The sequence below is a fragment of the Melozone crissalis genome, unplaced genomic scaffold (assembly GCF_028551555.1).
Source record: "Melozone crissalis strain CALT ecotype California unplaced genomic scaffold, PUWL_Pcris_2 ptg000008l_1, whole genome shotgun sequence".
NCBI classification, from domain to species: domain Eukaryota; kingdom Metazoa; phylum Chordata; class Aves; order Passeriformes; family Passerellidae; genus Melozone; species Melozone crissalis.
Genome location: NW_026535786.1, coordinates 5,871,856 through 5,898,208, shown reverse-complemented (window position 1 = coordinate 5,898,208; position 26,353 = coordinate 5,871,856). Strand labels below are relative to the sequence as shown.

General features: G+C 37.9%; 1 protein-coding gene across 1 annotated transcript in view; it reads left to right on the top strand.

Moving 5' to 3' along the window:
- Positions 1–26,353, top strand: part of TMEM135 (transmembrane protein 135) — a 156,559-nt gene that overhangs the window by 88,378 nt on the left and 41,828 nt on the right. Inside the window, exon 6 of the mRNA XM_054269751.1 lies at positions 8,689–8,735. Coding sequence (XP_054125726.1) covers positions 8,689–8,735 — 47 coding nt within the window. The remainder of the gene's footprint in view (positions 1–8,688; positions 8,736–26,353) is intronic.

Sequence of the window (26,353 nt, the reverse complement as noted above, 5' to 3'; positions counted from 1 at the left end):
AACAACTTGAAATTTTTGAGTAGCTTCCTAAAATGTGCCCAGGAATTTGAAACAACTGGGCGTGGAGACACTGCAGCAATGTCAAGAGCCCAGTAAATTTAGCTGTGTGGTCAGTTACAAATGCAGCTAATCTCCCTATTGGACCTGTTCGGATTCCCAGTAATTTTCAGGGCACAACACCATAGTCTTGGGCATGGATGCTGTCTGCACTTATCTTAGTGGATTGCAAAGCTGTTTTCTAGAACTGTATTTTCATTAATTTTCACAGTAATGATTAATACTGCTAAATGAAAATAATCTTTGCAGATGGATTGGTTTAGATCTTGATAACCAGCTCTTTGCTAATTACATGCTTTTCAAGGGTTTTTTAACTCCCTTTATGAAGCTGACTTCTTTCTTTGAGGTGTTTTGTGCCCAGTTGTGACACTATTTGAATGTGTCCTCATTTATATTTTATAAAAGTTACAAAAAATAAAAATCACATTTTTGCCAAGTACCACAGTACTTTTGAAATTCTCCAAGAGCAGACTCAGGAGATTTGATATACCAGGTAACCCACATTACCTGTCCCTTTTGCTTTTCTTTCCTATCCCCTTTTCCTAATGTGTGGATGCAGTTTGCCATTGGGCATTTTATCCACCAAGGTGGATGCTGTGAAAGAGGTAGTTTGTGGGTCTGGGACCATCTTTGTGGTATCCTCCTTCTCCAGCCCCTAGCAGGAGAAGCTGTGTGCAGGCAGCCATCCTCCCTTCCCAGAGGACAGGAAAGGGTGAGAGACGTGGGGCTGCAGAGCAGAATATGGCAGGGGTGTAATATAAATGAAATTGTGACCATTTTAGTTGTTTTGTTATATAGCAGTTATAAAATGTTGTATTCTGGTTTTGGATCAGAAGCAGAGTAATAACTCTAGGCATGAATAAACATTCACACCAACTTTTAAATATCTAAGAGAATATTTAAACAATGACCAAAGGGCATAATCTTATGTTAACCTTGTTTCAATTTGCTTATGTTGTTTTGATCTTATTTTTTTCTTTGTTGTGGTGGAAACAAGAGCAGAAGGAATAAAAATTAATCTGCCTTTTCAGTAGCATTCTCTGCTGGTGCCAAGACATTTTCCTGAATCTGTAGGTGTTGTATGGAGAAGTGGGTAACAAATCTTCTACCACTAAAGTAATGATTGGTAAAACAAACAAGACAAAATTTAAACTGTTTGGAGAAAGAGAAGCATAATATAATCTATACTGTTGATCTTAAGGTGTAATGAAGGTTTGTAATGGTGGAAGAATGAGTGTTTGCTATTGGTGTGTGAGCCTTTGCTGTGTAATCTTTAAAATTAAGTACTTTAAGTAAAACTCCATTATTTTTCCACTGATTTCTGTATTAGTTTCCAGCTTCTATATCTAAGGTCTAAGACTATTATAACTTAATAAGAAGATAGGGGAAGGCACTGTGAATCAAGCCAGAACAGTTTATAATAGTGCTTCATGAGCTTCTGCAGAGCATCTCCTCTTTCCACTCAGTCTCCATGTCGGAGGTGGTTGAAAGACCACCAGAGGGGCTCTTCAAAATGAGTTGTCTCTGAAGCACAGCCATCACCAGCAGCCTGAGCCCCTTCCCTGGCTTACTGCAGTGATGTGGATGCTGAGAGAGAAGGAACCTCCAGCAGTGGGATGGAGTAGACATCTGTGGCAAGAACTCAAGTCCTTCTTTTCACATGCCTCAAGGATATCTGTACTTTCTCAGGAAAGTTCACTGAAAAGTAATTCCATGAGCAGCATGAGCTCCTCCATTCAACAGATAACACAATCAGTGCTTTCACCCCCTTCCAGTCAGGTCTGATTCTCTTTCCTTAAATGCTCACATAAATGTTACTTTTCAAGAGCCCTTGTTCCCCTGAAGAGCTGACTGTGTCTTATGATGACAGCCAGTGTCAGCTGTACATTGTGGAGGCTCCTATCAGGGGAAATGTGAGAGGCATTTTAGCTTATCAATTTAGCTATTCCCCCTCCTCACGTTCTCAAGGGGGCTCTAACTTGCAAAGCAATGCATGGAGTTCAGAATGCTAATGAAAACTCTGCCAAAATTGGGGAGAGATACAGGAATGTTAAATGACATCCTATACAAGGTATCAGGATTTATGCACAAGCATAAATAATTATCATCAATTTAAAATATTTTTCCTCAGTTAGTAAACATCAAAATATTGTTGTATATGTATATATAGAAACAGCATTTGTGTCTGCTAGTTACACAGCATTTTTAAGAAAAGCACAGTTTCTGAGCACATTCTTTAATGTGTATTTCTCCTGGCTGCTCCATTGGTTTCCTCAGCCTCTTCTTTGCACGGCCCACAGTCTCAACCAGCAGAACAGAGGGGTCAGCTCTGGGTGTGGGCATATGGGGCAGGAAGCTCTTAAGCCCAAAAGATAACTATTTGTCTGTTGTCAACTTACAATGAATCTGAGCATGCCAGATTTTTAGTAATTTTAAAATTTGTCCACCTAACTGACTTTAATTATAAAATACATATATAATAGTTAAATACTTGCAATAGTGGGAAAACTCTGCTTTTTATATCTGAATTATCAAAATAGGTAATTTATTTCTACCTCTTTCACCCTGTCCCTTTACTAGCTTTTAATGCATATCAGAAATTGATCACATTCTGCTACTTTTCAGAAATTTCAACAGTATAAATCATTACTGGATAGTAAGTGGCATTAGTGGCATTCATGATGCTGCCTTGCAAAGTCTTGTTCTTATACTATTGATGCACGTGCTTCACAGCAACAAAATTATTTCAATACCTGTAAGCTTTTAAAGATTAATAACTTGCAGTTCCTTTTTGGATACTAAGGTAATATCAAACCTTGTAATTCTTCAGTGATTGTGAGCTCTGGAAGAAGAAGAGACAGATAAGCAGAAATTCTCATGGTGGAGATGAAATCTTGGATGATTGTAACATGAGCTAAGCAGTTATGTTCAGAAGCCTAAAACAAGACATGTGCATGGACTACTAAGAAAATTTATTGGGTTTTTAGTATTTACTACATTTGTAAAGCTTTTGTAGGTTAAGTAACCAGATTTAAATTTCAGCTTACATATGGATTTAATACTTAGAGATGTTATTGTTTTTGTAGTTTTCATTTGCAGTGTTGTATTTCAAGTATATCACTAATTCTGCCTTTTCAATATATTTTGAACAATTCACAACTAATTCACGTTTATTTGTCAAAATTATAATGGAGGGAGGTTCAAATCATGCTGGTTGAATTGACTATGTTGTTAGTATCAGGCTATGATTTGATCTGGGTGTGGTTTAAGCTATCTGGCACTGCCCTTATTCAGTCCTTGAGAGCAGAAAAGAGTTGCTTTCAGGTGGGTCACGTCTAAGATTTGTTCTTCTGTGCATCTCTGTGCCAGAAGAAGACACGTGGAATAATCATCAAAAATAGGTGCTGGAGGAGGAGTGATGACTACATATGTTCATTTGCCTGAAAGTACTTTGTAGTTTCAACTCAAGCTGTGTGCATGGCCCAGCAATGGGCAAACCTGCACAGCAGCATGTGTAGCCATCATGAGGAACATGTCAGGTTGTAGAAGGATCATAGTGACCCAGTCCCAGATTTTTAAATGTGGATTTGAGGTGTAGATTTTTAAATTGAACTCAGTACACTCCAGTGGTATAACACACAACTTTTGTTTTTGTTGGGGATAAAACTTCAGTGTCATTTGGCAACTACTTTTTTGGTGCTTCAGTCTCTCAAGCCTTGTGCATTCTTGAAGGCGGTGGACTTTCCTGAGAAGCTTCCAGAAAGGATATTTGGTAGCTCTGTCAATGTATGTTGTAACTCTGTTTGCTATGGCTAGTAGAATATGAAAAATGGGGGAAGAAACTTGATGAGTGTTTTTTTGAGAAAACAAATGAGGAATGCTGAAATGCTCAGTTATAGATATGCATGTGTGTATATATATATATACACACACACACACAGAGAGAGAATTTGTGAACTAGAAAATCAGAGGTTTAGCTTTTTTTATTCATTGCTGTTCTTCTGGGACTGGCAGGTGCTCCTGGTCTTGGCTCAGTTACTGTCTGCATTTGCCAATTGTAATCTTTTAATCATGATCCAACAACAGTGCTTTAACAAGAATCTATATAATCTCTTGTTTAATAACACATACTCATGTTTCTTTTGATCTTATCAGCCCAGAGATTGCTTCAGACTTGCTGGCAGAAAAGAAATCAGGAACCTCTGACAGCTGAGTGTTGTAGGTGTAGCTGAACTGGCCCTGTGCCCAATAAGTATCTGACAAATTGTTTTCTGCATTTTCATAAAGCCTTTCAATTTTAAAGCAGCAGCAATTTTGCTTCAAAAGTTATTTAATTTCAGCTAGGAAGATAATCATTATGTGGATGACCATGGGTATGTCAAGAGTTTTTGCCGTTACTTTTGAGAGCTCGTGCAGTTCTCCCCAGCTGTGCTGCATTTCAATTAGAGATGGAGATAAGGTCTTAGAAAGATTTCCATTTGACAGGATCAGCTAGTGGAAGAAGGTAAAGCATTGCATCCTTTGGAATTACCAGGGTGATGTGGCTCCATTTCAGGATTTCCAATTGGCATATGTCTTTTGGGATTAGTAGAAGTTTGAGCATGGTGAAGGACAGCCACCTAAGTCCTTATGCTTTCATACAAAACTAAATAACCTGTTTTCATTGTAAAATATCTTTGTTTTAAAAACTTCATTAATGACATTTCTGTTCAGGAACTGTGTGACTTCTGGTAGTAGCACTATGCAGTGTTGAACTGTAGCTCCAACACTCTGGATGCTTCTACCACTAATAGGACTGATCTGCCCATTTACCTCCTCCTGTCTTCATTAAATAGATTTTGAGTAGCTTCAGTGCTTTTCTTTTTAGTTACTAGGTCTGTGTTCCTTTATCACAGACTTCAATCCTAGTCTTTATTCTGGCTGTAGCAGAGCAGCCTCCAATCAGAGACCTTTTGTACCCCAGGAAAGCTGACTATAATGGAAGTGATTAAAGAAAGTGCACATAACCTCAGGACTGGGTAAGGTGCGGGAAAAGCCTGAATACACAAGACTTGAGTAGTTTTGATAGTTTTAGCAGTGTTATTTTTTCCTTTCTTTGGGCCAAGATTTTTATCTGGCTGTGAGGGAAGGTCATTTGTGACCTACTTCTACGGGTGTTACTGGGTCTACTGCTGTGACCAGGGCAAGTGGTAACCACTTTGACCCAGAGCTTTTTGTTTTGTGCTCAGTGCTGGGTACTGCCAGATGTCACTTCCTTTGCTGTGTGATGGCTGAACTTTCTTGGAAAAAAATAAATACTGGCTTTGCCAGCCAACAGAGATCTGGAAAAAAGTATCTTTCCAGTTTTGTCAGCAAATTTCTTTTTATTTATTACTTTTTATTAAGGTTTAGCATACTACAGTGGAGTATAATGTAATCAATTAAATTAAAGTACTCACATACCAAATATGCTAACCTGTCCTGGAGCACAAGGATTTTTCCTTGTAACCTACAGGCATCTCTTCATAGATGTTAAAATCTTTAGGGCATATCATTCTCATTAGCAACATGCAGGTTTTCTGCTTGTATCTGTTTCTTCAGCTGGAAAGTTTAAAAGTCTGTATTTTGCCAAGTACATTGTGTTGGTCTTCTGTTGTAAATCAAAAAGTAATGGACTCTGCAAGGAAAATCCCAAGTGAGACTTCCTGCTCACTGGAATAGCAGTCTTTTTCACTTAATATTTAGAATTCTATTTCTGTAGCCCTTAGTAATTTTTCTTTTTTTAAAATATTGTTATTTTAAAAACTAAAATAGGTACTGCACATTGTACTGAAGATATTACAAAAATTTTAGAATGGGGAAAAAGTTAAAAAAAGGCTTATTTTGAAAGTAGCTTAGTTTTGGGGCACAGTGACAATTTTTCTTCTGCTTCTGCCTTATTTGTGCTATGATAAGGCAGTCTCTGGACTTTCCATGTAGGGCTGTGAATTTCATGTAGAAGAGGCTGGGTCTAATTTAGCCACATGTTTTGCTGTCCTTCAGTTGAATAAATATTGGAGACGCCCTGTCAAACATGTCCACAGCATTTCGTGGATATGTTTGCCTCTACTGATCTTAAGCATCTCTGATAAAGGAGATTCCACTATCTCACAGACATCTTGTGGTTCTGGTGTATCACTACCCTGGAGAGCTCTTTCTATTATCTAACCAATGCTTTATTTGCTGTAGATTTAACTCTGCCTTCCTCCTCCTGTACTTGATGAGACAGATTTATCAGTATATGACAATTATACGAAAAGAGTTGTCATGTTCATCACTAACTACTGCTTATATAGTTTCAGCAGTTTTCCAACAGCTGTACCCTACAGGCCTTTTATTCCCATCATGATCTTCTGGACTGTCTTGTTTTGTTTATGCTTTTCTTTATTAGTGGTCCTCAGGAGGTTCAACAAAGGGACGAGTCATGTCTTTGGTGAGGAATGGTACCAGTATATCCTGGGAGCATTGGAAAGCAGCTTTTCAAAAAAGAATTGGGGGTCCTGGTGGGCACCAAGCTGAACATGAGCCAGCAAAGGCCCCTTCCAGCATAGGAGGCCACTGCCAGAAGGCTGAACAAGGTGATCCTTCCCCCCTGCTCAGTGCTGCTGAGGCATGTCTGTAGTGTTGTGTCCAGTGCTGGGTTTCCCAGATTGAGAAAGCTGCGGGGCTTTAGTCTGGAGTAGAAAGAGCTCTGAGGGAATCTTAATTATACATTCATAATCTTCTAATTTACACCTCTGCCACCTCTTCCATTTCTTCTCACAAAAGATGTCTGTATCCTCTCATGATGAAACTTCTTCAACCCTGGAAAATAGGTGCAAATATTTTCTGAAATTAATTATATATATAGATTGTTAGATATACTATATAGAGTACTTGTTAGATTATTATCAAACTTACTGGGGAAAAAAAAAGGTAAAAAAGGAATAAAAGAAAAAAGGGCAAGAAAAATACTGTTTAATGAAGTGTTTTTGGTATGCAAAGGCATATTTTTTTTATTGTGTTGGTGGCTTTGGGGTTTTTGGTTTTTGTTTGTTTTTTTGGGGGGGGGAGGTTGTTTGTTTTTTTGGGATTTTTTTGTTTTGTCATCCCACCACATCATCCAGAAAACTGGTTCTTTGCCATATCTCACTTATTTCCCAATACGGTTGCTCAGGCTGTCAAGCCGCCTTCTCCCCGTGTCTCCAGAATAACCTCTAGAGAATTGATGCTTGGTTGACTGATGAAATACATTTTGAACTTTAGAGGAATAGGGCAGACCTTTTTGAGTAGAATTTGAGTTTAAAAACAAGTCTGCTTGTCTGCTTTTGCTGCTAGTTTGAAATGAAATATTCAATTACTCTCATGAAATATACCTTTGCCCTAATGATTTTGTATAAAAGGATTTCAGATGTTCACATTTTTGATGCAGATTAATAAAGTATGATAGTACTGATGAAGGAAAAAATTGGTAGTTTACACAGCAGATGTTGTATCGCGTGTAACCTAATTTTAAGTCACAGACAGGGGAACTTAGAAAAGAGAAATGATGCTATTTGTAAGATTTTGTTTTCTCTGAAAGTTGATGTAAAGATTTCCTATGCAAATTTTTTCTCACACTTTCTGATGTGTTTTAACACGCAGCAGCCTCCTGTTCTATGTGTTCATAACCTTCTAATTTACACCTCTGCCACCTCTTCCATTTCTTCTCACATAAGATGTCTGTATCCTCTCATGATGAAAACTTCTTCAACCCTTGAAAATAGGTGCAAATATTTTCTGAAAGACTTACAATATTTCTGTAAGGATTTTGCCTCCTAAATGATGGTATGAATATGTGCCAATATATCTAGAACAAAACAAAATTTTCTCACTTGTGAGGTGCGCGTGGCAAAGATGGATTGGATTCAGGCAGGTGTTCTTCAGCACTTGTGAGTCCCTGTGCAGGTGATAAGGAGGAGGTAGCAGCTCTAAGCCCCAGCAGAGAGGATGGCAGTGGGAAGTAGGACGTTCCCCTCTCAGTGCTGGAGAGCTGCTAAGTTTGCTCAATGACTCTTGTATGAGCACATGATGATACAGAGCAAGATAGGATTGTTCCAAGTGAGTCTAGCACTAAGCTAAACTACTAGAAAGGGTATTGTTAATTGGGAATAGAATTATCTACTCTCAAACTTGCTGGAAAGCAGTTCAGGACAAGCAGCTGTCAAAACAGATTTTTTAAACACTGTGCCTTTTAAACTGGAACTAGCAATATGATATTTCAATTAATCACAAAAGCAAAGACTGATAAAATATGATGTTTAAATTTCAGTTCTAATATTTTATTGTTTAAATTATGTTGTTCTATAAATATTTTTTTTCTTGGACTTTTATTACAAATGCTTTTTAAGTAGTGCCATTTGCTGTGTCTGTTGTCCCAGTACTCTGGTTTGGGTTTCAATTTTTTAAGCTTCTACAAAGTCCACTAGAAACTAGGCAATCCTTTTTGGTGGACTCAGACAAACTTTCATTCAGACTCCTCCAGCATATAAATAAAGTGTAGCTTTCATAATAAAAGTTACAGAATCCTCATGATCCAGAACATGCATGCAGTAGTAGTGTGTTATGTAATAACAATCTTTCTTCTTCTTGTAGGTCCTTTTGTTCTGCATCACAGCTGCTCTGTTCATGTTCTTCTTCAGGTATGTTGCTGGTGTATCTATTTATGTTGTAAAAATTGTTTTGAACAGTGTTTTTTAGAGCTTACTGCCTTTTGGTACTCCTCTGTATATTCTTCACTCAAGATGAATTGACTAGAGTGCTTCAGTGGCACTACCCAGTGCTGTGGTCATAATTGGGCTAAAAAGGGAAATGTTGAGTCTTCTGGAAAATACACTGATTACTTAAGGTGTTTCATCTCCTAATTAAGACCCTGGAGATGTAACACAGTGTGAAAACAACTGAAATCTGCTTTTCACGGCTCTTTTTAAGAGCTCAGGGCAGGAAGATCGCATTTTCTCTTCTGGCAAAAATAGATGAGAACAGGAAAATCAAATTTTGTGGCCCTAAATAATGCCAAATATTTGACTTGGGTGCGGGTGTAACTACCTTCTTTCAATTTTAGAATAAACTTGTTTCATGTGTTTTCACAAGTTGTGAATTATATCCATGTTTTAAAACTTACAGTGGTGGGAGGTGGATGAGACACTCATTTTAATGGCTTATCTCTCAGTTTGCAATATAGATGTATGTAATTTATCTTATTTCCCTTTAAATACCAGACCTCTCAAATTTTCTTCATTATATCTCAAATTGGAAAGTTGTTTTTTAATGTAACCTTTGACTACAACCCTTTGGCTTAGAATTTTCTGCGGCGTGCAGCCATCTATGGTTCTTGAAGCTGTATGATCCCCTGGTAATTGCAAAACTCTGGAAGCTGCAGCTTGTTTTTCATAATTCCATTACTTACGGATATTGGCCAAGAACAGTCTGTGGATAGAAGAGGGCTGTTAATTTAGGGGATTCAGAGAAGCATTCCTCCTTTCATCTATAACCTATTAAGAACTTTGCATTAGCAGTCTTCTTCCTTTATTTTCTTCTACGTCTCTGAGTTAAGCCATAACAACCTCAGAGAATTTGACTTGTAGTGTTGAGGTTGGACACCTGTCTGCATGCATGCTGGTCAAACAAACTCAGAGCACTAAAATTGTGGTCAAAACTATAAATGTTGTATGATCTTGGAGGAAGCTAATTGTCTCCTACCTATGTCTTGGTAATGAAGTGGTGTTTTAGACAGAGCCTGCAAGTTAAATCACAGAATCCTAGAATAGTTTGGTCTGAAAAGGAGCTTCAAGGAACTTCAATCTAGTTCCAACTCCCCTGCTATGAGCAGGGACATTTTCCACTGCACCAGTGGTCAAAGCCCCATCCAGCCTGGCCTTGAACACTTTCAGAGATGAGATATCCACAGCTTGTCAGGGAAACCATTCCGGTGACTCACCGCCACATGTTATGTCACAGTAAAGAATTTCTTCCTAATATCAAATCTAAGCTACCCTCTTTCAGTTTGAGGCCAATACCTCGTGCTGTCACTGCATGCCCTTGTAAAAAGTCCCTCTCCAGCTTTCCTGTGGCCTCTCTAGAGGTGAGAACTGACACAGAGCCCAGATGTATTTGGTGAATTTTTCCTTGACCTGACACAAACACTAGCAATTGAATGGTCTCCAAACCACTTTCTCTCCTAAAATAGTGACTCATGCCAAGGCTGATGGAATATCCTGTTGAGCAATCATCAACAACATTTAATTCCTTTTGTCTTTGTGTTTGAACAGGGGAATCAAAATAGAGCCTCGAGTTTAGTTTAATTATTGGGGAAAAAAATCTATTTGTAAACACCAGTGAATTTACTAAGACAAATTTGTCAAAAATAATTAGCACAAACTAGTTTTTGAGGTGGTTTTTTTCTTCCTTTCTCAGTATAATCAGTTTTGTGAGTCTTCTTTTGTGTGAAGACTTCTTCACATACTTTCCTAAAGAAGCCAGATTTAAAAGGGTCTGGGTGAAAATACCTCTGGATATGAACAGAGTCTTGTCAACTGCTCAGGGAGAAGAGACAGCAGAGAGGTCACTTAATCAGGCCTCATTTGTTGGACCTAGCTGTGATTGTGAGCTGGTTGCTGTCTGAATTGATAAGTGAATTAACTATTGATGCCCTTCAGTAAGATTTTGGACAGGCCTTGGAAAAATCCTGTGTGCCTAGGGAAGGCAATCTTCCTGTTTCTGTTGTCATCTGAAGCAGAAAGTAATTGGGAGAGTCATTAAATTACATTTCCTATTTAATGGCTCAAAATCACTTCACCCTTTTTCTTAATCATAAATGGATCAAACTGATAAAATCACATTCATACTTTTGTAATGAACACCTTATTCAAAGCCAGATCTCTTTGGCTTGTAGAATATATTCCTGTTGATTATAAAACACTATTAACTCCTAGCAAGCATTCACTGACCTGAAAACCAGAAAAATATCCTTTGCATTTTACTTAACTTGTTCCCAGAGTGGCTTTGTCCATTCCACCAAACTAAAATGTCAACAAAGGTACTGAGAGCAGTAGCACTCATGGTCACCAAGATCATATGAAATGTCTTTCATTATTAAAGATAAAATCCTAATATCTATAGGGTGTAATTTGAAGCTTAAAACTTTTCTAAAAAGAGATTTAATCTAAGTCTACCTCTATGCTATGAAAGTCTGACTGATGCTTGGGAGTCAAATGTTGCACAGAATAAAAGCAAAGTAGTCTTTTATTTTCTGAGTTCATATAAACTGCCTTATCTGAAGTTATCGGGTTCTCTGATCTTAAAAATTATTACTGTCTCTAATAGGTAGCCCTGGCTGGAGCTGCATTCCTAACAGCTCCAGATGTAACTAAATTTGGCTGCTTTTTTCTTCTCTGGGTAGTTTTGAGCTGAATAATTTTCCTTGCACAGCTTGTACTGTGATGCATGGTAGCTGCATTGGATTGAGCCAATGGTGCTGATTGGGAAAGCATGGAGAGCACAGATGCTCCACAACATTCCCATGGGCTTTGGTCATTTTCAAGTAACTACATACCAGCATGACTTTAGGTGATCTTTGCTGAATCTAGGAAATTAAAAGTTATTTGATTTGGAAAGTTCAAAACTGTTTTCTATGTGGAAGAATTGAGGTATGTTCTATGCGTCACACAGCTTCCAGGGTAGCTTTCAGGTTGTCAGGTTAACAGCTGTCTGTAAAGTTGAGTTTGCTTAGTGTTGCTTCTGGAAGGCCAGTGGTTGATAGTCATCCTTTACAAGAGAAAAAAAATATTGCACTTAATTGCCACATGACCATACCCATCCCTTGAGGTGGATGTCTTCCTACCTACTCCCTGCTGTAGCAGGAAATACTGCTGTGGAAAGATGCATGAGTCTTGGTCTGTGGAAGTATAGATGCTGTTCTTCTTGATTTATTTGATTATTTCCTTTCGTAGTATATTGATTGTCTTCAGTATCTTGCTATAATCTCTATCTTGTATTGTTTTCTAAACAAATCCTGTAATAATGGTCTGTTAATAAGGCAGGTGTTTCATACTAGTTGAAAACATCACCAAGCAGCCTTGATATTTATTACTGGAGTTTTCCCCAAATTCTGTTGGACTGTTCAAACATTATTGCATCTGCTACAGGACAAGAAAAAGAAGGTACTAAATCTCAGGAGTAAAGAAGTGAGGTTACAGAACTGAAATGGTAGAAGGAAAAACCAGGAATAATTACTTCAGAATAGATAAAGTGAGAGGAGAGTCAGAGTGAAAGGTAAGTTCAGAAGAGCAACATACAAAGGAAAACAGTAGGAAGAAGGTAGGAGAGAGTGAGCAAAGAGAGAAGAAAAAAGGTCATGTCAGGAGACAGGAAAAAATAGAAGAATATACTAGGAAAAAAGCAGCTGAAATGCAGATGATAGGTTTACAAGTAACAGAGTTATATTTACACTCAGAGGAAGCATATTTTAGTGCAGTACTTTTTTATTTCTTCTCTTCCATCCTCATCTTGTGGTACTTTTCTTCTAACTTGGACTTCTGTTTTTTCTCAAAATGCTTCTGCTCCACTCCACTGGAAGTGATGAAATTAAAATGCATTACTCATTTGTAGATAGCTGTAATATACACAGTGTGGCAGAATCTGATACATATATATTTAATTCACACATATAGGCAACCACAGCTGAAACAGCTGAAGGATTGTCCCCCTTCCCCCCATATTTGCCTAAGAATCTTACATGCAGAAGTGTGTCTGGGGAAAGGAATGTTCTTACATCTGTTGGATATTATCTGTAGGAATTAATTTTTAGGTGATATTGAAGTCCTCGGGGTCTGAATGTTTGCCACTTACTCAAAAAGCCCAGTACTTAGAGGTGTCATCTGATGTGTTGTGAGTAGGATTTCTTCACAGTGTGCTGCTTTCCTAAAGAAACCCCAGGTATGCACAGTCTAGCCAACTCCAGTTCCCTTCAAGGAGAAGAGACAGCAGAGAGGTTACTTGATCAATCCTCAGAGACTGTTCTTAAAGTGTCTTAAAATAAAAGTACACTTTTCTTTAATTCTTCTAATAGTTTTTTAAATTGCAGTTTGCATGGAATTAAGTTTGTGGGTAGAAAGGTTTTGATTATACTGTGGTTTCATGCCAGCTTATTTCAGTTTGAATAATTCATGGTACTGTCCAGAATACTCTTCTGGAGTAATTGGATAGAATGAAATGAAGAAGCAGGAGGGATCCTACAATGTGTAAAATAAATATTTGTAAAACACAGTGCAATTGCTTTTTTAGTAGCAGTTTCATTTTGAATAATGCACATGAGATTTTTTTGGAAGGGTGATGCATGGCTGTGCATTTTCGTGCTTGGAGAAATCCACTTCATATAAAACTTGCAATCTCTGTACAATAAATGAACACCTACATAGAAATCCTATCCATATAAACTTAGAAAATCCAGCAATTTGGATGAATATGTGTTGGCAGACTACAGTACTGGTTGCTATAGTAGTTAATCCTTCGACCATATACCACCAGTTTATAATATGCACATGTTAATTCATCTGCTCTGAACTTTAGAAAGCAAAGCCCCACCTATGAGCTGAAACCAGCTATTAAGGAAGGCTGAATGTTTCTGATGATTGATTGATCATGAGTTGAGGATGAAGGCTGCCTTCTCTAGAGATAAATGCTAAAGTGTTATGTTCTGAAACAGTAATTTCAGACAATCTGAAGTTACTGCTGTGATTTCACAGAGCAGGGCATGTTTTTCATAACTCAGGATTTGCATAGCTCACAAGAGAAAGCTCTTGATCTCTTAATGCCATTTGTATATTATGTGCTGATTAAAAATGGTTGGTGGAAAAAAACCCTAAGAAATGCAGATGCAGTGTCATATACGGCTACTAGAATACTGAAACTTGTGTAAAGACGCTGAAAACCTTTGAGAAAGGTCCTTTTGTTTGCAGAGCCCTTTATGCTATCTCATTAAGGAAATTCTAGCCTCCCAAATTACAGCTATTTGCTCTTCTTTCTCTGTGAAACACATATCCTGTAATTTATTCAGTATTTTCGACATGATATTTCAAAGTGCCTTTATTTTCTTCTAAAAATGTGTGGTACCAGTGCCATATTAGTCTCTTGTTTAATCACCTACACTGCTTTCTGTGCTGAAGCAACTGCTTGAAAGATATTTTTGCCTTATAATTCTACTTTCCTGCTGCAGTAGAATCAGTAAGCTTAACAGTCGGAGTTGCTGTTACATGAATTTAATATGAAATCATCTTCCCCTTTCTTACAAAGATTGTGTTGGAGCCTTTTCCATTTGCTGTAGAGTTACAGGAGTGCATTAAAAGCCCTCTGCTGTTGAATTATTATGTAATAAATCAAAAGAAAAAAACAGATGAGAATTTTTTTCCTATGTTTATATGTTTTTTACTACCCTTATATAAACATCTCAAAGTTAGTGATTCAAAGCATTGTTTTGGTAAATGTCATGAAACTTGATTTCTGAGGTATTTTGGATGACCTGGTGAGTAGATGAAAACATTTGGCCTCCTAAGAAATGCTATAAATACCAGTTTTCTTTATTTAGTGTGAGCAAAAGTAGAACATGGATTGCAGGAGGGGGTTGGGGATGAGAAGATAACCTTCTGGGTTAACGCAGGCACTTCTGGAGAGGCTCACAAACCAACTAAAAATGCCCCCCAGAGACCTGCTGCTGGACTTGCACAGACTGGGCTCAAATATAAATATGGGTAAAAGGTGAGATAATCCATGTTCTGTTTATCTACCAATAGAATAAAAAGTGAAAAAGGATTTTTACTCTTTTCATGAAACATATTCTTTGTTCTCTAGTCTTTTAGCAGACTTCCGCTGCATTTTAGTTTTTCTTTTCTGTTTCTTTTTTTGTCTCCTAAATCTTGCTATACGATATAGTACTTTTGGATTTGGTTTGCAGGGGAATTTTGTGGATTGCTGAATTTTGTGGGGCTCTGATCCAAGCTGCTGCATTCACAGGAGAGAGAGACTGATCTTCTCAGGCTAATGCTGGACATACACGTGTAGTTCAGAAATGATAAAGATGCATCTTAAGCATATTTTTATTACTGCAATAATGTGAGATTTTTAGATTTTCATACAAGTAAGAAGATATCTGGACTTAGAGATTTTACCAAAAAAGTAATTTAGGGTGGAAAATTTCAGTGTCCAGCAGGATTAAGGGGGGGCATCTCTAGTTGGTTTTTGAGCATCTTCTGACACTCGTACACCTTCATTGTTTACAGTGGCTGCTATACAACATCCATGAGCAAATCCCACTTTTGCAATTTTTGTGTTCTTGTATTTTCAAGTGAGAACCATTATTTTTCACCTATTCATTTGGGAGATACTGGAGGAACAAGACAAGAGTGGTATTCATAAAATTAGAAGAAATCCATTTTGATCCCCAACATAGCATTAAAGAGAGCCTTACAACAATTGGATCTTTAACATGTCTCTAGGGCCTCTTTCCAGGAGTCATCTTCAGCTTTAGGCACCTATCTGATTAAAGTTAGGAAATTGGAGGGAAAAATGGGCAAATTAAAGGTAGTTCCCATCTTGGGTAGGTTCAACTCATGTTGAGGAGCTTTCTCTCTCTAATTGATTATATAGAGGATTGTGCACTAAACTTACTTGCATAGCTCCAGGTGGAGTTCATCTTAGCTAACATTTTTCTTTAAAGTTACCTAGAGATCCTGTTAAAATTATTCTGAGGGATGGTAAGTGTTTGGAATTAATGAAATGTTGAGATACTACAATTTTAAGTTTTTTCTAGCCTGTTCTGCATACGTGGCCCATATCATCTTTCCATTTATTGACTTTGAGATGAAAAAAAATTACCTTTTGTTCTGCTAATAAATGCAAAAAAAAAAAACCTGAAAAGGACGTGTTTATTAAAAGTATTTAAGTATTGATTTTTACGGGTTATTGTCAAAGTTTTTGGATGGAAATTACAGGAAAAGGAGAGCATAGAACAAACTGCTCTCCTCTTTGGAAAAAATATGTCAAACACTTAAAAATATCCTTTTAAGTTCTAAACAGAATTATTGTAATTTTTACAGTAATATAAAGTTCAGAACTTCAGTACACTCTGTGATCTCTTTAGATCCTTGTCAAGAGAAAAAAAATGAAAATATTTATACCTTTTTTGTGTCCTTGAGATGCATCTTTGGAACTGGAAAGGTTTAAATTTGCTGTTATTTATTTCTGTCTTTCAAAATGTACATTAAAATTTGGTAACAATAATTAAAGTACTGCTTTAAATTAGAGACTTGTCATGTAATGTTAATTTTATGAAGTTTTTTTCTAATACCTTTTCTTGAGAAAGAATGTGTTAACACTATATTTAGTTTAGTAATTAGAATGTAGCATTTAATATTTATGTTTGCCTTCCAAATATATGTGTTTGTGATACTGAAATGTTGCTAAAACAGACTTAGTCTTAAGATACCAGGAGTTATTGGACTAATTTCCTGAAAATACCCTGAGAGAAAACTTCTGACATTTTGATAATGGTTGTTGATTGCATGATGCCTGTTGTATTTACAGTTTCTCTCAAGGAAACACACTCCACATCAGCCTTTAATCCTTGTGCTGGTTATTTTATTCAGCTTGGTGTGGCTGTCATGCCAAAGCAAGCAATGTCTCCGTGTCTGTGCCTACCCCCAGAAGACGTGCAGGATGCATGTCCATATGCACCGCAGGAAACTAAACCAAACCTGAGAGTTCATACTACAGGATTTAGGTGTTCAGAGGGATAAGCATAAATATATTTACAATATTTCAAACTCTCCATCTGGTAGTAAGATCAAAGCAGCTGTTACCTGGTGCTGAGGCATCTCTGCCTGCCGCGTCCGAGCCGGCAGCTCTGCAGTCTCCTGAAAAGCAGGTGAGAGTGCAGGAAAGGTGAGATAGAGTCACAGTGACAGTGTCACTATCAGCAGAGACAGATGATTGCTTTTCCAGAGTTGTGATCGACTGGGAGCAGTGGTGATGGGAGCCAAGGGGAGGGAAGGGACTGGGAGGAGGCTCCGTATGGGGCTATGTGTGGTGGGGAAACAAATGCTTCTCTTGAGTGCCTTTCAAAATATTTTTTTCTTTGGACCCTCTTGAGGGTGACTGATGGATTATACTGAGTTTCAAAACTGTCTGTTTCCTCTTGACCTAGTCCTGTTATCAGATGCACTGCTTGACCAGAGAAGAAAAGAGAAATGTGAGGAGGAGAGATGGAACAGTATCCACAGAGAAGGAGTGAGAAGCCAAGCAGGACAGAGCTTTGACCAGCCATGATCCAGCTGTAATTAAAGGAGTAGGAGGACATGGGTGTTGCATTATTAGGGGTGTAGTGCAGCTTTTTGTCTTTGGCTTTACCAAAGCTTTTCAGATAAAGTACTTGTTTAAAAGCATAGTGGGTCATAAAAATAACTCATTTGCAAGTCATCAGGTCATTTTTTTTTCCTTTTTTTGTTTCTGCCTCTTGACCTAACAATTACATACTTTTGCAGTATGCTTTCTACAACTTGGTTTTTATATACCTAAGCAGTACCTAAATGTTATCTGTATCAAATGGTAGCCCAGAATAAGGGTGATCATTGTCCTTTTGGCTTTTTACAAAAGACAGATACTGCCTCCAATCCCTTGAGCCACCTTTCTTGTTAAAAGGAGTTTGCCAGTCCCAGTACATACTATTTTTCACTTTGTCTTTCAAGTTTGAAAGCTAACAGTGGATTGAAATGAGTAGGCAAGTATTTTATAGTTGTATTATACCCTTGTCTTCAAACTAGCTCTGTTCTTGAAGGCATGAGCTGTGGTTAGGTCAGGTCCAAATGAGAAGTATCAAATGTGTGGGCTGAACGTGGGTTAGTTTTCATTTTCCCTATGTTAAATCATGCTGCTCCTGATTCCTGCAGTCTGCAAAAAAGGCTGCAGAGTAGGCTTTTTTAGCTGCCAGTGAGGGAGGAAAATTATGTTCCGTTTAGTTCCTGTCTTTCCTATCTGTTTTTGTGGTTGTAGTTTTTCATATTGAGATATGCTTGTACATCTGTTCAATGGTAATACGTGTCAAAAGTCAAGAAGATTCCTTAAAGAATCTTTAAAGCATGTGACTTCTCTTTTGTTGGGCTTCACTGCTTTTAAAAGAAACAAAAGCCCTTTTACCATAAATTCAGAAGTCTTGCTTAATTGCTTCCTGTGGATTAAGTAGTACCAATGATTTTACAGCTATAGGGGAAGAAAGGAAAAATTTTGATAAAAGCATCATGGTTTCTATTGCCACATTGCAAGGTACACATGCCAATTTGCATGCTAGGACGTAAGTGAAATAGGGATTTTAGTACTGTGCATACACTATTAAGAATTTACCTAATTAGCCTACAAAGATATTTCTTTAGGAGTTAAAATGGAATACCAGTTATTACAAATAGTCCATTGCATTTGCTAAATCAGTAAGTTTACTCTTGTATAGAAAAATACAAACTTTTGAATGTAATGTGAAGAGATTAAATTTATTTTACCATGATTAGTCGCTTTTAGCCATATGGTACATAGGTTCCTGGAATGTATTTCAACTTTTTCTTTCCAACAGTAAATCCTGTCCTCATTTTAACAGATTGCTTTACATGTAGCTGGATCCAGTTGCACAGTCTCCTCAAGAGAGGAAATGCATTGCCTGCAGACAAGCAGTACAAGAATTACGGCTGTACAATAGGGAGTATTTTTCCACCATTATCACTTTTCAGTGGAGATTCTTTTTCAGATATGTAACAGTGACTCAATGAACCAGGAAAGTGTTTACCTGCAAGGTGATCTGGTGGTAACAGGAGAAGCTTTTGAGGGCTAAAATTTCAGGCGTCTCTATCCAGAGCCATCCCCAGTGGAAGAAAAAGAGGGTCTCCTCCCCTTCTTTAGGTTTTGTCAGTCAATCACAAAGGGCTTTTGTACTGCTAGCATATTGATGTGTCTGGGCTTTGGCTGTTTATCATCTTCCTGTCATCCTTAAATGCAAAATAAAAGAAAGGAAATAGTTTCTGGTTCTCAGGCTTTGAGAATAAACTGCTTGTGGCTGCTGGGGACCTCGGCATCCCAGCTGCCCTGAAATGCCTTCTGTGGGGATGTGATCACTGGCACTATCTCACATCACCCCTCTAGCTCCCAGGCACTGGCCAGAACAAGGCTGATATTACAAGTCAGATGATGAAAAAGCAATTGAGGTTCACAGATTCAATTTCTGTCTTTGATCCTGGCATTAAAGTACCCAGCTCTGTGAGTGGAAGTACAGTGCAGACAAGATTTCTGGTCGCTTTAATCCCACTGCTAAAAAGATCCATTCACAGGATGTAGGGATTCTCTTGTATTTTTGCAGGATTTCAAAACTGTTAAATGTATTTTATGTATGGTTTTTGCCAGCACTACAAGCAACTACGTTTTTTTTTCTTCCTTATTTAAAATTATTTTTCTGTATGCCTTTTCTTATATCTGAACTGTATAGTAAAGATTTGGCAGCTAATTGACTTACCCTTTCACATACATTTGAGGCACTTTTACATTTTACTTACGGAGCACTAAAGGAGAAGATTTAAGTACCCTGCCGAAGGTCAGAGACAAAATTTGTGTGCCTTCAAGCCATAGAGTTCCAGTCCAGTTCTTAAATCACAAGACTATCTCTCCTGCATTCTTGTTACAGGACATAATTTAGCTTTGAAAAGTGGGGCATGGTACAGAATTGCTGCCAGAGAATTAGGTAGAAAGCAGGATATAAACAACTATACAGAACCATAGAAAGAGGCAAGAGATAAGGATATTATGCAGTATAGTGCTGAGTGCTTTGCACAAGTCCAGGCAGGTGACATCACTCACTCTTACTTATCCACCACCACTGTACCTCCATTGTGAAAGGCCCCCAGATTTGTCAGGCATGATTAGTGAAGCCGTGTTGGCTGTCAGCAATCACTGCCTTGTTTTCCATGTACCTTAGCATGGTTTCCTGGAGGATCTCCTTCATGACCTTGCCAGGCACTTAGGTGAGATTGGCTGGCTTGTGTTCCCTGGGTCTTTGTTTTTTTCTTTTGTAAAAGTGACAATTTTGTTTCCCCTTTTCCAGACACTGGGAATTTCACTGGCCTGCCACAAGTGCTCAGAAAGGATGGAAAGTGGCTTAGCTACTTCATCTGTCAGTTTCCTCGGGATCTGGATGCAGCTCCTCAGGTTCTATGGATTTGTGCACCTTCAGGTTCCAAAGATGGTCTCGAGACTGATCTTTTCCTATATCAGATGGCTCTTCCATCTCCCAGTCCCTGGCTTTTCTTTGTGCAACTCAGGCAGCGTTGCTGGAGCACTTGATGAAGACTAAGGCAAAAAGGTCACTGAGTACCTCATTTTTCTCCAAATCCCATGGAACCATGTCTCTCATTTCCTTCTAGAGAGGGCCTGCATTTCCCCTTGTTTTCTTTTTTATCGCCAGTACCTACAGAACCTTTTCTTGTTGCTCCTGGTGTCTCTGGCCAGATTTAATTCTCTCAGGGTTTTTCTTTCCTGACCTCATCCCTGGCTGCTCAGGCAATTTCTCTGTTTTTCTTTCAGGCTACCTGTCCTTGCTGCCATCCTCTGTAGGCTTTTTTTTTGTTTGTTTGTTTGTTTGAGGTTGCCTAGGAGCCCGTTGTTCATCTATGCAGGCCTCCAAGCATTTTTACTGAACTTCCTCTTTGGCGTGCATCACTCCTGAACTTGAAGGATATGATCCTTCAGTATCAACCAGATTTCTTGAGGCATCCAGGGCCTTATCCCATGGTATTATATCAAGCAGCTCCCTGAAGAGGCCAAAGTCTGCTCTCTTGAAGGGTGTTGAGCTTGCTGTGTATCCTCCCTGCAGCCATAAGGATCTTGAGCCCCACTGCTTCATGGTCACAGCATCCCAGGCTGTCCTTGAGCTTCACATGCCCCACCAGCCCTGTCTTGGTGAGAGCAGTGCAGCATAGCTCCTGTCCTCATTGGCTCTTCTGTCACTTGGAGATGAAAGTTATCATCAACACAGTCTGTACTCTTTTCTCCTCTTGTTTTCTTTGCTATCCCAGCTCAGCTTAATTTCTTCTGCCCATTTGTTGCCTGTCAGTTCTTCCTGGTTTTGCTTCTGCTTCTCTCTTAAAAATAGTTACCTAGTTTTGCTGAGCTGAGGGTCTGTGTAGTTGCTTGTTTAAATTAGAAAAGAAAATTGGCTCCTGACGTTAAAGAGAGAGAGATCCCTTTGAGCAGCAGTTAGGAAAAATTTAAGAACCATCTATGTATTAACAAAATCCACCTAGCTATGAAGGGAGAGTCATACCAAGAAATGAACTATAATTTTTAGAAGATGGATTTAGAGTTCAGAAATCCCTGCTTGTCATTTGAATGTTACCTGCATCTATTTGATTGCTGCAATCCTTTGTGGCGAGACTGAGTGTTTGCAGACACCAGTGTGGTCATGAAATAGAAGTCCTGAACTGGTAACTCACACTCATCACATGTTTCTGATTTGATAGCAGACAGGTCAGAAAATCTCCGTTTCATGAAAAGCAGAAGGCAATTACATTACATTAGAGTCTACATGTTTTGGTATATACTTTTAAAATAAATAATCTTTCTGTTTGTGTAAGGGTTGCACGTGATCCAACATTTCACATGTAACTACTGTGGAAATTGAATATACATTTGTAGTCCAAAGACTGCAGCCCCAAATATGGCTTTTAGCATATGACATTTGTATTTCATTTTAGAAAAAGGCATATTTTTAACTACAGGCATTGGAAATACTTGAAATTCTGTTCCTGTGAGCTAATTGCTGACTAGAATAGGAAAATAAGGGCTACTTTGTGGTCAGATGCTTGTGGTCTTTCTTTTGGCTTTTGGCCCTTAGATAAAATGTCAGAGAAAGCATAGTAATGGATAATGGCATCTATCAGTGTACCCTGGACATAATTTGAAGCCTGTCAAATGTCTGCTACTTTATAAACATTGATTTACATAGTTCTTCATTCTGCCATCTGCTTATTTGGTTGGAAGAATATAAATTATGTCATAGATGATTTTCACAGATGTACTTCAGTTCATAAAGTCTCAGTTTCACAGAAAAAGAAACTGCTGCAAGAAAAACCAGTTTCTTCTGTGAATCTGAGACTTTATGGGCCATTTGAAATACTCTAAAGAATGAGACATTCTTTATTCTCTTTCATATGTTTGATACATTGACTAGAAACCATACTGAGGAAAGGTTTTAGTTTTAAATTTTTTTCCTAAATAAACCTTGCCATGAACAAACCAGATCTGATTAATATAATAATACAATTTAATTCAGATTCTGACTCTACTCTTACATTAATACCAAACCATGGTTCTCATCATCAGGTGAAACTATAGTTCATTTTAATTAACTTGTAAACAAAAATTGGATTTCACTTATGGTGTAAATAAGATAAGTAAGAAGTAAGTTAATCTTACATTAATAAGATAATATAAGTAGATAGTAAGTGAGGAAAACCCTGAAAAAAAATCAAGTTAGAACAGTCATATTTGAGTATTTGCTGAAAGGAATAAGATTAGTGCATTTTAGATTTAAGTCTGTTTTTTAAGTCTGTAAAGTAGGTGGGATATCTTAGGTGTTTTAAATAGTAATTTTCTGATATGCCAGAGGTTTTTTTTCTATAAATTTGAATGAAAACATGTTTTATTTTTTTCAATGAGACATTACAGTGGTGTTTAGCCCAGGATCATGCAAATGTCAAAAATTCAGGCATGATAAACTCAAATAAACTCTTTGAAGACACTTAGTAGGAACAAGAAGGTGAATAACAGTGTGCACAGTTATTGATGAAGAATGAATTGTGTCAAGTCAATCTGGCTTCCCTCTGTGAAGATTAGAGGCTTCGTTGATTCAGAAGTAATGGAGGATATCATATATCTTCAGTAAATCTTTAGACAGACTCTCATGTGACAATCTCATAGGAAAGGCCAGAAAGTAGGCTGTAGAAAAAACCCCTCCTGCTTAAAACTGGCTGAAAAACCCGAGTACTGAATTTGCCGTCAGAGTGGAGGGGATAATTGGTTCCATCCACAGATTTAATATCAAGCTCTAAGTAATCATCCTGATCATTATTAAAGTTGTTGAACAATGAGACCAAACCTGTCTTCCAAGATGTCTGGCTTTTTCCACAGATTTAATGAATATGTCATTCAGAGCAATTTGGCAAATTGGAAAATACTCCCAAAATATACAGTGCAAATTGATGGAAGGTTCTGCACTTTAGAAAAAAGAATCAACTATACAGATGGAGAATTTGGAACCTCTTTGCAGGTCTCAGCTCTTCATAGCAGTGTGTAGGAATTAGATGGCAACCTGGTCATGAGTCAAAGTACCGAGATGTGGAAAACAGCAATTGTAATTGGATACATGTGGCTGGATGGACACAGCCAGAGAGCTGTCATCAATGGCTCTCTGTCCAGGTGGTGGCTGCTGATGAGTGGTGTCCCTCACGGCTCTGTCTTGGAACACAGCTCTGTTAGTGGTCTTCATCAATGGTATAGACAGTGAGACTGAGTGCACTTCCATCGCTGGAAGTGTTCCAGGCCAGGCTGGGTGGGACTTTGAACAACCTGGTCTAATTGAAGATGTCCCCTCCCCTGGCAGTGATGTTGGAGCTAGACAATCTTTAAAGTCCCTTCCAGGCCAAAACATTCTCTGATTCTATAATGACATAAATAAGAGTACAACATACAAATCATGTGAAATTACCACTGATCTCTCCTTAGTGTCAGTAATGTCAGCTGCAGTAACAAAATTCATCTATACATGGACACATTGTGCAGAGCCAGAGCAGAATGGAAGTGATCAGACATTTATACACCATATTGTTTGAGAAACTTGAAATTACTTGAAATGTTTTGTTTACTCTGGAAAGATGTTAAGCTGTGATAGTCTTTCATGTGTGCAGTACTTCTGTAATGAGGAGAAGAATGAAGGACTATTTTGGGCAAAAAGCGAAAAAAAAAATAGTCTAAAATTGCAGGGTCTAAACATGGGTTAGAAATAATTATATTTGAGAAACTTTCTAATATTAATACTCACCAAATAGTGAGGGATGGTTTGATGACCAGAGTTGACATGAAGGGTAGAGCTGCAGTCCTTGTTTTTGATGGAGAAGCGACTATTTGAAATTTCTTCTTGTAATTTTATGTCATCATTCTATATGACCTGTGGTCTAAGTTCAAGTGTGATTATGACCCTGTCTCTGAGAGTGCATGTTGATTCTAAGCACAGAAGAACTCAAGTGGGTCAGCATTCATACATGGAGGCTAAATGGCTGGTGTTGAACTAACATGGAAATTTTGATGTTTATATTGGATTTTTAAAAAATAGTGATTTCTGTTCCCTACAGGAACTGTTCCTGCATAAGGCATGAACCATCACTCTTTGAAGAGAATCTATTGGAAATACCTTGTTTTGTATCACCTAGGTGCCAAGAACAGTAGATTGTATTTAGTGGTAGAATTTCTGAGGAAGGACTGCTGGCAAAAAAAATATGTCACTGAAGCCACAAAGATCAGCTGTACAGAGGAAGATTATGTGTTGAGGACACCTTTGATGTGCTGGAGCACCTTTGTGACTTCATGCAATGTAAGCCTGTGGTAGCTGTCATAGTCTGGGTCTCTATACATGCTTGTCTGCATTTCTTCCAGGAGCAAGGTCTCCTGAGGAAAGAAAGAAAGATACATGATTGTAGCTCAGGTCTTTATTTAGCAGCTGCACTAGAAGGATTTTGAAATCTCAAAATCTCATTATCTGAGCAGTGGAAATACCAAGGAACTTCATGTTTTTTTCAATTATTCATTTCCTCGTTTAGAATATCTTTTCTCTCTTTGTTGCTTCATGAAGAATTAACTAAAGAGATAACTGCCTATAGCACTTGAGGAAAAACTGAAGTCATAAAATGCTTGAAACCAGAATGTATAAATAAATAGGAAAGCCTCTTTCTGGAATTCTGCTTCAAGTTTCATTCTTCTAATTTTGTAAAGATCGGTTGATAAAATAAGAAAGTGATTTGATTTGTCCCCATCCTTTAGAAAAGTTAAAAGTTAGACACAGCTAAAAGGTAGCACTATTAGGTTTTCAGCATGCGTCCAAAGGTGACTTAATGAAATTGGAATTTAACTTATCCTCTGTTGTCACTCTGTAATAAAGACTGACAGGTTACTGATAATTTCTTGCTGATGCACCTCTTCTCACAGGGACAAACAAAGGGTAAGCCTTGTGCTGAAAGCAAAGCTTTCAAATGCTTTAAAAGGTTTGGAGCTTTATTTGTGACTTCTGATAAGAGTGTGAATGTTTTCACTGTACTGAGTGTGCTGTGAGTAGGTGACAGAGCAGTGTCAGTTAGAGTTATATCAGCACGACCCACCCAAGCAGTTCTAGTCTAAAGAGTCACATTAAAATACAATGAAAATCATATTGGTCAGAATGTAAAATCATTGACTGCTCTAGACCACTATCAAAATGGTTTGTTGGGTGTTATGAAGTGCTTGAGTGTGTTTTAAGAAGTGATGAATGTAAAGGGAAAGTGCAGGAATAAATTATTTGAGTTTCTTAACTGATATTCATGCTTTTCTTTTTGGCAGTATAAGAAACATTTGCTTGCATTTTATGTTTGATAAGCTGAAGATGTGATCGTTTACAGTGGGTTCACTGTTAATCTGCAGTCAGTTGTCTTTGGGAAGCATAGAGTGACTTACCCAGGAGTTGTTATTGTGATTTACCAAAGCAGTCCGGTGGTTCTTTGTTGTGCTCTCAGCCTCTCAGCGTGTCCTTATTTCAGACACATTCAATTCACAGACAACTACTATTAATTTTCAACTACTATTAATTTTAAAAATACAAAAGACTAATTTTATGCATAATTTTGTGCATATCCCTCTTTTAAGTGCCCTTGCAATCAAGTAGCATAGCAGCAATTAATAGAATGTTGAACATGCCACCTGGTACTCAGGATTATAGATAACACTGTGACTGATATGCACATTTGTGCTCACATGTATTCGTTGACAAGCAGTTATCTAGGTTTCAGTGAGAGACATTAAAAAATGCAGCGTTTCTCAGGAGAGAGAAAATGAATATAAAGTCAATTTTCTTTTGAATATTCTTAGTCTCATTAAATAATGTACACAAAGGTAGAAATGCCTGCACTTTCAGTTCCATTTAAATTCTAATCTT